Below are 12,984 nucleotides of genomic sequence, written 5' to 3'. Positions count from 1 at the left end.
GGGTGATGTGCAAAGAACCGTTTTTGCTCTGGGCTCCTTAGACGGTGGGTAGAATAAAAATTAGGTAGGGAGGTAGGGAGGTAGGTGCAGAGGCAGGCAATGGCAAACCACCTCTGTTAGTCTCTTGCCATGGAAACCCCTCCGGGGTCACTGTAAGTCAACTATGACTTGACAGCATTCTCCACCACCAGACAGACAGACAGACAGACAGACCCTTGCCCCAAAGGGGACTTTTTAATTAATTAAAAATGATTAAGGATAAACTTCATGTAATAGACACAATATTTGGTGGCATCTACTTTTAAAAAAAAACATCCTAGGGGAGGCATTACTGTTTGAGAAAATGGTATGGTAGAGAAGAGGGGCACGTTCCTTCTCCACATTACCCCTCTACACACACACATGGCCAATATGGCTTTTTAGGGCCAAATCACACTTTTAGGGCCAATTCAGTTGCTTGCATGCGATCGTGGTGGGGGGAGCACGGGGGAAAAAGAGATGGAGAGACTTTTCTTTCCTTCCCATGGACTGCTAGAATGTGGTGACACTCGATGCCGTTGATGCAGGACAATCCAAAGGAAGTTTTTCTACACCCAGCGAACTCCCATTTCCTGTTTCCTTGGAACTGATGGGTGAAGGGCCCTCAGCCAACTATTTAGCATCAAGAACACTGTGAGTGAGAGAGACTCCATACCAGAGAAAGGGAACTTTAGTGCCAGAGGGCAAAATAGATATCAAGAGACACGGTCAACTGGGTATCGATTGATTTGCCTTTCTTGCCATGGTCTACAGGAGGCAGCAATCATTGGGTGGCCCACTCCTTTTCCAGGTGGGGAATTGGCCCCTTTCCCTCCCTCCTGTCTGATGCCTGAGCAACTTCTTGCCTTTTCTCTCCCACCACCCTCAGGACGTGAGTGACCAGAAAAGCTTGAAGTTCCCTGAGCTCTACAAGGCAGGCCAGAACAACTTGCTCTTCAACTTCCGGATCTTCTGCCTTTCCTTCGTCCAGGGTTCTTTTGTCTCTCTGGCCAGCTTCTACATTGCACTCTGGGCCTGTGAGGACAAAATGGGAGCCAAGATCGTTGGGGATTATCAGTCCTTTGCCATGATAATAGCAACCTCTGCAATATTGACTGTCACAATTGAGGTAAATCTTGGGGAGGGGGACCAGAGCATTGGGGGCATCAGCACTGGTTTATCAGGTTCTCGCTCACTGTGGGTGAACTCCGGCTCCCCGCCCCCAATTGCCCATGTTCAACCAATTGAGCAATGGGAGAAAAATGGGGACGACAACATTGTGAATGCTGTGACATCACATCTGAGAGTGACGTCACAGTGCCCATGACGCTCTAAGAATTTCCCTAAAGTGCTGTGATTTTCACCTTAGGGGAATTCCTAGAGTGATGTCACTTCCGGCCGATTGCCTGGAAATGATGTCATAGCATCCATGATGCTGCTTCCAACTGCCCCAGAAAGTTCCCGGGATTCATGGACATGGGCTGGCAGTCCTACTTGAACCCCATGGGTTATTTCAAATTCTATTTAGATGTGAACACTACCATGCAACCTGAAATCTTCTATGAAATGTAACTCTATTAAAAAGAAAAGTTTTCCTGTGTGGAGGATGTGGGCTCCTTGGGTATACTGTAGTGGTTAGAGTGCTGGAGTAGGATCTGGGAGACCCAGATTCGAATCCCCACTTTGACACAGAAACTTATAACCTTGTGCTAGTTACACACTCCCAGCCAAAACTTCTGGGTTGTTTTGAGGATAAAACAGAGGAGAGGAAAGCAACAAACTGCTTTGGAACCCCATTAGGAAGGAAAGTGGAGGATAAATGAAATAAATAAAAAAGATAAATAAATTGGGTTCTTCCCATGAAGGAGAGAGGCCATAGCGCAAAGGGGCAGGCTCTGCTTTGCATGCAAAAGGTTCCAAGTTTAGCCTCTGGCATCTCCAGTTAAATGCTCTCAGGTAACAGATATCAAGAAGGTTTTGGAAAGCCACAGTCATTTGGAATAGGAAATATTGAACTAGATGGACCTGCAGTCTGATCAACTGTAAAGCAGCCACAGGTGTATATTAATGGTGCTAGTTGGACCAGTGAATCCAGAGGCGTAAGTGCTTTGTTGTAAGGAGTTTATAATATATTCCAAGTTTCAATTCAACAACCTCACTGGTTCTTGAAGTGTATTATGGTGCCCTGGATGTGAGTGAGATATGGATGTGTTAGTTAAGTTTATACTTTAAGCCACCGATGAAGGCATCGTGCCAAAACATGATCATTTGGTGTTGCATTTGTTCTCATTGTTAGTGTGCAACTACATTTTGTTCTTCAATTATTTATATATGAAATTATTGTGGGTAAGTTTTGTGCCTGCTTTTTAATCTGTTATAATTGTATGTTGTATCACACAGTGCTTTTTATTTCCTGCCTTCTCAGCCTTTTTTGGTTCTCCCTATAGAATGACCATAGATAGTGTGCTCAAGCCTCAGTGCCCTCTTTGGGAACAGAAGGGAATAGGGGTGTGCAACACTGTCCTCTATGATTGGTAGGCAGTGTGAAACTTCTGATGTATATATATCCAAGTATTAACCAAGCCTGACCCTGCTTAGCTTCCGAGAGCAGATGAGATTAGGCGAGTTCAGGGTGGTATGGCCATACGCCTTCTGATATATCGATATCGATATCGATATACAAGGAGTCTGGCATAAGGGCAGCTGTAGATCAGACCAACGGTCCATCTAGAACAGCATCCCCTTCCACACAGTGGCTAGCCAGAGGCTTATAAGCAGGTACAAAGGCCAGTCTCCATCTGTTGCTACTCCTCAGTTTGGTGTAGTGGTTAAGAGCGGCAGGACTCTAATCTGGAGAGCCGGGTTTGATTCCCTACTCCTCCGCTTGAAGCCATCTGGGTGACTTTGGGTCAGTCACAGCATTCTCAGATCTCTCTCAGCCCCAACCACCTCACAGGGGGATTGTTGTGGGGAAAATAATAACACTGACTTTGTAAACCGCTCTGAGAGCTAAACTACACGGGATGAATTACACGAGAATGCTCATGTTAGCTGGGAAACCAAGTTTGAATTTCACCTCTCTCTACAGAGCCTTCAAAGATTGCGCCTCAGAGGGTTTGTTAATTTTCATTTTGTCTCTTTGCCTCCCCGAAGGCTCTGTCAATTAGTAACAAACCCTCTGAGGAGCAATCTTTGCCGGCTCTGTAGAGATGAAATTCAAACTACACTTCCCGGCTAACATTGTGTCTCCCTTCACTTTGGCGTCCTCGTCTAATTCATCTCCTGTAGTTTAGCTCTGAGTGGGTGTTAAGTTGTCCTGAAGGGCGGTATATACATCAAATATTATTATTATTGTTACATTATTGCTGGCTTTCAGAGGGTTACTGCCTCTGAGCATATAGGTTCCATTCAGTTGCTGTGGCTAATAGCCATTGATGGACCTGATTTCCTCAGTGAATTTGTCTACTTCTCCTTGAAAGCCAACTTTCTGCCTTTGCCTGGTCAACAGAGCACAAAAGGTTTATCCCCGTACTGGAATAAAGACATGCAAAGAAAAGCGTGCAGGTCGCATGGGCAGGTGGTGTGCCAAATGTTTCTTCAATGTTGTTCTCTTGTTCTTCCCATTTCCCCGGGCAGATCGTTCTTGATGTCAAATTCTGGACTATCTTCTCTGTGCTGGCCATCTTCCTCAGCTTGGGGCTCTACTGCCTTTTTTCCTACCTCACTCAGAGTTTCCAGGCTTACGAGACGGCCCCCACCGTGTTCCAGTTCCCTGGTAAGAGGCTGCCTAATGGGAATTTCATCTCATTTTTTCTATTTGCACGTGGAAGGCAAGGGCTTAGTTCGGGGCTGCCTCTAGGCAGTGAAGTTGAGCACTACCATGACTTCCTCAAGCTATGCTGGCATTCTGATTTGGAGCAAAATACCAAGGTGGTCAAACAGGAACCTGCTTGCATGCCCTACCTCCTTCCAGGTTAATGGAGAGGAGTGTACTGAAGCTACTTTGTCCTAATTACTGCTCTTGGAGCTGCTGTAGCATAGTGGTTAAGTGGTTGGATTGCAAACTAGGTGGCCTTGGGTAAGCCACTACCCTCAGCCCCAGCTCCCCAGCTGTATTGTGGGGATAATAACAATGTTGACTTTGTTCGTTGCTCTTGAGTGGGGCACTAATTATAACATTCCTTCAGGACAACTTAACACCCACTCAGAGTGGTTTACAAAGTGTGTTATTATCATCCTCACAACAATAACCCTGTGAGGTGGGTGGGGCTAAGAGAGCTCTGAGAAAGCTGTGATTGACCCAAGGTCACCCAGCTGGCTTCAAGTGGAGGAGTGGGGGATCAGACCCAGTTCTCCAGATTAGAGTCCTGCCACTCTTAACCACTATGGCTAGAATATGTCTAGAAGAGTGGCATATAAGCATTACTTGGAGTCAGCTGTATTTACCATCTTGCATACTGCAGTTGCACAAGTCCCATAGAGATGAATGAGATTTAGTGGTGTATAGGAAAGATACAGGACATATTGAACACAGAAGGAATTTCCAGAAACTACCATAGAATTACCACAGAGAATTACCATAGAGTTTCTGACGATTCCTAGAGCTACCCCATGTAACTTCTGAGTTTTCCCCGGAAGTGACTTAGTGGCACAGACGATGTCACACACTCCCATGTCGCTGCTTGTAACCCTAAGGACAAGTGGCATACCATATTTCTAATGCCCTCATTGGCCCTGTTGTGTGGATCTAAAAATTCACATAGTGGGGACATTCAGGGAAAAGGTCTCGTGTTTTCAGAGAAATATGAAAGCATGTGTGCTATCTTGGCCATTTGCTGTCTCATGAGGATCGCTCTCTTACAAAGGAACGCCTGTGATCTATTATTGCCTGAACAGAACCAAAGATGCAAAAAGAGTTGCATGTCTTTTGGGGAGCGGCTGGCTCTTGCTGGCAGCGGATTCCTCATTATGCCCTTTTTGCAAAACCTCTTTATGCTGCCATCACCGCAGCGGCTCCAAAGCTTTTGCAATGGACACCTGACATATGCCACGGCTTCCTGGAGCTTAAGGCAGCCATGGCAAAGGGAATGGCTCTCGGGATGGCAACTTACGATCTGCCTTTTTATCTTTTTATTCATAACACCTCTTTGGCACCTCTTGTTACCTCTTGGAAAGCCAGAGGGGCACATTCGTGATATGATAAAAGGAACACTGGCAAAACCAAGTTGTAACAACTAAGTGTTTCTGAAGCCATGTCCTGTTGTCATTTTGAGGGGGAATGCGCAGGAACACAGTTCTGGTAGTTCTCCAAAAAGGTCACATGTCAGGTGGCCCCGCCCACCTGCTTTTAGGTCATTTTGGGCCCGTTTCGGCCTGGATCGGGGACAAAACGGCCCAATTCAGGCCCAAAATGGGATCAGGCCCCAAAGAGCCAGGATTGGTCCCAAAATGGCCAGGATTGGGCCTCTGGTGGGTGGTGGATCACTCTCCCGCTCAGCAGCGGCCCAATCCTGACCATTTTTGGCCCCTTTTCAGCCATTTTTGGCGCCTTTTGCCATTTTGGGCCCAATTTCGGCCCTGAATGGCCAGGATTGGGTCCAAAACAGCCAGGATAGGTGATGTCAGGGGGTGGGGCATATGCAAATCAGTTATGCTAATGACACACTCCTGGTGATGGCATATACAAATGAGTTGTGCTGATGAGTTATGCTAATAAGTTCCTGCAGCTCTTTTTCTACGAAATGACCCCTGCCTGTTGTAGATTCAAAATACAACTTTTATCTCACTGTCTTCACCTACGTTGCAATTTCTAAAGAGGGATAGTGAAATGAAAGTAGGTAAAATGGGAAAGAAGTAGCCAAGACTCATTCCCATAATGCTGTGCTAAAGAACCAAGCTCAGAAAAGAATACAGCTAAAACTATATATGAATATATAAAAATCCCTTAACAGTATTTTTACATAATGATAGCCTCCCTCCCCGCAAGGAGAACTGTATTCAATATTAAACCCTCCATACACAGAAAGAACTGCATTCAAAAAGACAGAAAGATAGGGGTTGGCGGGGGTCAGCAAACGGTAGAAGGGTTGGGGGGAAGAAGAAGCCTCATGTGATGGAACAGTTGGGTGTGGGAGCTGGTCAACCAAAAAGGTTGGGGTGGGGGGGAATGTATGACCAGGAGAGTTAAACAGGGGGGCATCATAAGAGGGGAGGAAGTGGGGTAATAAGGAGGAAGGGATTTCCCCTCCCATCGGAGTCCTTCAGGGTTCCTATTGCGGAAATTCATTTATTCCTCAGTGTACCAATATGAGGTTCCTCTCTTCTTAGTCTGAGCAATTGACCAAGATTTCCGATTTAGTGATCTCAGAAGTAAAGTTTATTTTCTAATAAACTTGACGCACAAGGCAGATAGCAAAAGTGCATACCAGAATTTGGTAGCATCCATTTTTATACTTTTCAGAAGGAGAAGATACAGGTAAACAATTTTGTTTACAGAACAAGAAATTATTCCATGAAGTCTAAAAAGTCAAGTGAAGTGTAAAAAGTCGTCAAGAGAATTATGACATAAAGGCCATTTCCAGATGGCTTACCTGAAGCTGCTCCATGCCGCAATGTTGTGGATCGTGCCGGGGAAAACGCGAAATATTGCATTTTCTCGCGCAAGTTTTGCACGACGTCACGCAAAACTCGTGCGAGAAAACACGGTATTTTGTGTTTTCCCCAGCACGATCCACAACATTGTGGCATGGAGCGGCTTCAGGTAAGCCATCTGGAAACGGCCAAAGTGTAAAAAGTCAAGTGAAACAATCGAAGAAGAGTTATATCGTGTTCAAATTTGATGGATTGACCGGTTAAGTACATATCTGCTTTGGGTCAATTCTGTAAACAAAATCCTCAGACTCCAGTGATATCTAGACATGCCTGAGAGAGAATATACCCAATGCTGAAAGAGAAGGGCAATATGGGAAAACATCCAAGCCCTTATTCACTCAAGGATTTGGTGTAATGGTTAAGAGTGTGGGACTCTAATCTGGAGAGCCGGGTTTGATTCCCCACTCCTCCACTTGAAGCCAGCTGGGTGACCTTGGGCTAGTCACGGCTCTCTGGAGCTCTCTCAGCCCCACCCACCTCACAGGGTGTTTTGTTGTGGGGATAATAACAACATACATTGTAAACTGCTCTGAGTGGGTGTTAAGTTGTCCTGAAGGGTGGTATATAAATCGAATGTTGTTGTTATTTTTATTATTATTATTATTATTATTATTATATGCTTGCTAAGTTTAATTTGGCCTTTATCTTGTACTGACTAAGCAACAAAAGAACAGAGTAAAATGAATTAATAAACATAAAATGTGTGGAGTAACACTTTAGTTACTCCAGAGCATAGAACGATGGGAGACAAAAAGAAAGAGCAAGATGCCCCCAAATTCCCTAACAGTTCCCCCACTTGTAAAATATTATGGATCTAAGTTCCCTCCAACGTCCTCTTTTTTCCCAGATGCCTCCAAGAATGCACTGACAGACCCAGCCTCACTGCTTGTTATCTTGCTGTCCGTCACAGTGAACACCATCCCCTCCCTCACTATCCGCTTTGTGCGCATCATCTCCAGCCCCAGAACCATGTCGGAGGTAAGCCCCACTCTTGCCACGGCCACCAAGGGGCTGCTGAAGGGCTGTCGCAGGAAACAGCCCCAGGTAGGGAACCTTTGGTGAAGCCAGATGGGAAGGCAGGTTGGAGGACTAGACAGGGTTACCCTTGGCAGTTCTGTTTGTGCCTGTGTCATGAGCTGGCTGTGCCAGGAAGGCCTAGCAAGGCCTCAGAAGCCTGTTAGCAGTGGGAGTAGGCCTGCCTACAATTCCCAGGAGCATGTAAGCCATTTTGGCACCCTCTTTGGCCAATCAGAACACGGGGGGCTAGTGCTATATAAGTCTGGGAGGGGTGAGAAGACAGGCCTGGCAGGCAGAGGGACAGGGAGTTCAGTTGCGCTAGGGCCTTCTGTTTATTTTGCTTTCACCCATCTATTGCTGCTAATGCACCTTGCTTCTTGTTTGCTTGTTTGTTTGATATTAACTGACCTTCTTGTAAATAAATCCTTTTGTTTGTTGTTACTCTGCTGGGTCCTCACGCCTGTTTATTGGCCAAGCTACGGCGGTCAGAAGGGGTGGGAGGGTACTCGGGCCTTCCCAAGGGACCCTGAATCCCAGAGTGGTGGCAGCGTAAGGTGGCTCACCCCACCGGAGGCATGACAGCCTGGCTTTGCAAGGGTTGGGTTGGTTAGAAGAACGTTTCCAGCGTTGCCAGGAATAAGGGTCAGTGATTGAGCACGGGCCTTGCATGTGATGTGTTCCCAGGTTCAGTCTCTGCCATCTACAGCTAAAAGGGTCTTGGGATAGGCCTTTCACTGCCTGAGACCCTGGAGAATTTGACCAGTTGCAGTAGACAGCCCTGAGCTAGATGTAGCAATGTTCTGCCGTGATATAAGGCAGCTTTGTGGGTTCAAAGTGATTTATAATTTTTACTTATTTATTTATGTCATTTATAGTCGACCTTTCTCAATGAGACTCCAGGCAGATAACACAGTGTGAGATTAGTACAGTCAATAACAGAACATTTTGATAAAACAATACCGTAAGGTAATTAGATACAAGTTCACAAAGACATAGCATTAGCAAGAATCCAATACAACGTAGTGGTAAGGTCTATGGTCCCTAACTCATTCGCGGATCATCTGAGACCCCCCTCTCTACAATAAAGACCTATCTGAGTAAAAAGCCTTTTTGAATAATTCAGTTTTGCATCGTTTGTGGAAAGCCAGGAGAGTGGGGGCTCTCCTGACCTCCTCAGACAGGGTAGGGGCCACCACAGAGAAATCCCGCGAATGGGCTGCTTTCGATTTTGCCCATGTGCAGGGTGGCACCTGCAAGAGACCCTGTTCAGAAGAGCGAAGCAGGAGGGAGGGAGGCGGTCCCGTAGGTATGTCGGACCGAAGCATGGAGGAAAAATGGATAGTGATCTTTTTTTGGTTATGGAAGGGATGCATGGATTTCCTACTCGTCCAGTTAGGGCAGCATAGGTGGCATAGAAGGTGTGGGAGAAGAGCTTAGCTGGAGCACCACTCGGGCACAGAGAGCTTTCTGGCTGCTTCCTGCCTCTGAGGGCAAGCAGAAGGTAAAGAGTAGACCAATCTCACCTGGAGCGGCACTTAGTCGGGACAGAGAGGTGCTCAGCTGCTGCGCCCCCCCCCCCCTTGCCCCATGATGGCTCCAAGAGATCCAGTGATATAACTGCTCTTTTTGTTGATTTTTCTGGCAGATGGCTCGAGCCAGGGACTTGGAGACGAAACCAAGCACGGTGGAGCTGACCTCTCACATCCGGAGGAATTCCCACTGGAGGCGCTCAAGCTACGCCTTCTCGCACAAGGAAGGTTACGCGGATCTCATCTCCCGGGGAGCCAGCTTGCGGGTCAAGGGCCCCCGAGTCCGCAGCGAACTCAGCGGCTTTCACCACACCACGCTGCCTGGCAAAGAAGACTCCACGCCCACCATTGACGTTGCCTCCAATCATGACGTTTCCGCACAGCAGAGGTTTCTGCCCTGTTGACCCAGTGAAGGATGGAGGCCACAACTATGCTTATTTAAATCCAAAGTGAACAGGCCTAGATTTTCAGTCACGGGGCTCAATATTGCACATCCCTTCTGCTCCGGAAGAGGATTCTGAGCACACACAGTTGAGCCGTAAGATGCTGGCTTCAAGTCCTGGTAGACCTGACTTTATTGTTCTGCAGTCCTTTTCTGGCCTGGTGCCTGCATATTAATGCCTGGTCCTTGCCTGGAACTCAGGAGAAAACATAGACACAGCTTGGCACCCTAACAAGTGTGAAAATCACCCTGCTAGGGGGAAGCAAATATGAGCCAAGCTACAAGTGATGAATTTTGCTTGAACGGCAAGTGAACAGAGGGCCAAGCTACAAGTGAGGAATGACAGTTGCCTGGCAAGTGAACAGACTCACGTGTATTCCTCCCTGTTCACTTGCCGTTCACTTGCCCTCCACTTGATCACTTGCCCTCCACTTGATCAAGTGGAGGGCAAGTGGAGGGCAAGTGAACAGGGAGGAATACACGTGAGTCTGTTCACTTGCCAGGCAAGTGTAATTTGGCTCCAAGTCCCTCTTTGGTTTCATTTATATTTTGTCCAGAGGTTTTGGTTGCCTGTTGCGATGGAGGCATAGGGTTATATACGCTCAGCAGCTAGTTACCTGGTATGTCTCAGCTGTACCTAACCTAACCTTCAGGGCTGAGTCCTGGATCAACCGTGCCAAAAGCCCTGGGGTATGTAAGAAATCGTTCTGCTAGATGAGACAAGGGGTTGAATCCTGTAAATACGTTCTACTAATGTTGTGGTGCTTTCTTCTCATGTAGATAGCTTTCCCCTGATGCGGGAGGCTCTTGAATCAGGGCAGCTCTCCTTGCACTGGAGCAATTTGGTCCCCACTGCCTGCCATTTGCAGATAGATTGCTTCTGTCTGTGGAGGTTCTATTTAGCCATAGGCACAGGTGAACTAGTGTAATACTTCTTTAAACTATACTTGGGGTTGCTTTTAAGTAGAAATGCTGCCATAATTGCATGTGTGTGATGTGTTAAGTCTCTTCTGACTTGGCAACCCTCACAACCTCCCAAATGCCCTAAAACTAACAGCCTTGCTCAGGTCTTGCAAACTGAAGGTCGTGACTTCCTTTGTTGTGTCAATCCATCTCACGGTGAATCTTTTCCATAATTCTGTCCATCTGAATTTCTCCCTGGATTTTGGAGTTCTTGTATTAGCTTCAGAGTCTAAGTTGGAGCCATTACAATAGGAATTTTCCATTGTTCTACCCTTTAAAATTTCCAAATTACGTAGTACAGTGGGTACTGAGAGCCAAGCTACAAGTGACAAATCACTACGTGATCAAGTGGAGCACAAGTGAATGGCAAGTGAACAGGGAGGAATACACGTGAGTCTGTTCACTTGCCATTCAAGTGTAATTTGGCACTTCTAGCTTGGCTCTCAGTCCATGGCTTGTGGAGAGCTAAATTTGCAAATACTATCAAGCAAAAGAGCCATGTTTACTCCCATTCCTGGCATGAGGTCTGCAACTCGGGGACTCACAGCTTACCTGTTCTATTTCAAGGTGATAACCACCTGGCAGCCAGAAGTCTCCACAGGACAGGGCTTTGCCCAGTTACCTGAAACATGGTGCAGGTAGCACATGGGGGAATGGTGCTCAGAAGTGCCACAGGTGGCACGTTGAAGGGTGGTTAAGTATCACAGAGGCAGAGACTGAACAGTTTGCCACAGCATAAAACATGTGAACGGTGACTTCAATAAGATACTGCAGAAAAAGCCCTTGACGCAAAATTGCATCAAGACGGCTTTCCGTGAAATCCTTATTTTTTTTTTTTAAAAAAACACATTTTAATGTAAATATACAAATGTATGCTGATAGGTTGCATCAATAATATTTTGGGACCCATACTTGGTAGCGCTTCGTGCATCAATCAAACAGCGTGCCAAGGGATCTTGATGTGACCAGATGTGGTCTTACATCAAGGTTGCTTTTTTTTCCAGGGCTGTATTCATGCACATGCATGCATCAATAACATGGGGCCACAAAGGGGAAGATGAAGGAATAAAACAAAAGAGAAATTTGCTCATGCCTAAATTTATGTTTTAATGGCGTTCTTTTTATTTTTTTTATTATGGGCTGCCTTGATTTTCTTCTCAGGAGAAAGTTGGTCTATGGATTTAAAATGAACTACCTACTGAATATCACCTCCTCTAGCAACAACCTAGTTCATTAGAAACATCTATGAGCGTTCAGAGTTTTCTATGAAACTGGAAGACTCTTAATCCAGATGCGTTATTAACTGAATCCTCTAGAGGGCGCCAGAATGACACGGTGCTCAAAATAATTTTCGCTGGTGTACGCACAATTGCCCTCTGCAGGATAGATGCAGTACTGCGAAAGAGCAATTTCGTTTCTATTGACTTTTTACCTAGCGTGAATCACCAAAGATTAATCTCCAGCTTTTCTCTCTCTCTCTCTCTCTCTCTCTCTCTCTCTGTGTGTGTGTGTGTGTGTGAGAGAGAGAGAGAGAGAGAGAGAATAGAGGATAGGGATGCTTCCAAAATTATCCCCATCTGGAATTCACCCTGGATTTTTGAGTTCTGAATTGCCCGCTCTGATTTCCAAACTGGAACTGATATCATAGTTGGTTGTTGTGGATTTTCCGGGCTGTATTGCCGTGGTCTTGGCATTGTAGTTCCTGACGTTTTGCCAGCAGCTGTGACTGGCATCTTCAGAGGTGTAGCACCAAAAGACAGAGATCTCTCAGTGTCACAGTCTTTTGGTGCTACACCTCTGAAGATGCCAGTCACAGCTGCTGGCAAAACGTCAGGAACTACAATGCCAAGACCACGGCGATACAGCCCGGAAAATCCACAACAACCATCGTTCTCCGGCCATGAAAGCCTTCGACAATACATTGATATCATAGTTCCTCACCTGTTCTGTTTTATTTACATTTCCAAATAATGTACAAAGTGTTTTTATTATGCTCCCTGCCTGACAAAGTGTTCTGATCTGGGTAGGGGAGCAGTCTGCTGAACTGCTCATTTTAATATTTTCAAAGGGGGTGCCTCCATCCCCCCGCCCCTGTTTCTATCCAGAGCCATCTAATCAAATGGGGTCTGTAATACCTTGTGGTCTCTAACAAGACGGCTACAGAGTGCAGATTCTGGGCTTTTCAATCACGTCCCGAAACACCCTTTTCTTCCTCCTGCCCCCTTTTGTCCTAAGCATCCAGCTTGGAGAAGAGTTCTGGGGAACTTGAAAGTTTACTCACCATTTTGTGACAATTTGGCTGGTCTTAACAAGAAGATGTTATACTGCTGTTATTCCGTGTTTGTTGATGGTGTGCCCAAAGAT

At 46.1% G+C, this 12,984-nt stretch overlaps 1 protein-coding gene across 1 annotated transcript in view; it reads left to right on the top strand.

Annotated features, from left to right (window-relative positions):
* ATP8B3 (ATPase phospholipid transporting 8B3) overlaps positions 1-9,988 on the top strand; it is a 96,370-nt gene extending 86,382 nt beyond the window's left edge. The window contains exons 25-28 of the mRNA XM_054979660.1: positions 908-1,147; positions 3,655-3,793; positions 7,517-7,647; positions 9,332-9,988. Coding sequence (XP_054835635.1) covers positions 908-1,147; positions 3,655-3,793; positions 7,517-7,647; positions 9,332-9,619 — 798 coding nt within the window. The 3' untranslated portion in view covers positions 9,620-9,988. The remainder of the gene's footprint in view (positions 1-907; positions 1,148-3,654; positions 3,794-7,516; positions 7,648-9,331) is intronic.
* Positions 9,989-12,984: the final 2,996 nt, after the last annotated feature.

The sequence above is a fragment of the Eublepharis macularius genome, chromosome 5, assembly GCF_028583425.1.
Source record: "Eublepharis macularius isolate TG4126 chromosome 5, MPM_Emac_v1.0, whole genome shotgun sequence".
Lineage (NCBI taxonomy): Eukaryota > Metazoa > Chordata > Lepidosauria > Squamata > Eublepharidae > Eublepharis > Eublepharis macularius.
This window is presented reverse-complemented; position numbering and strand designations above follow the sequence as displayed.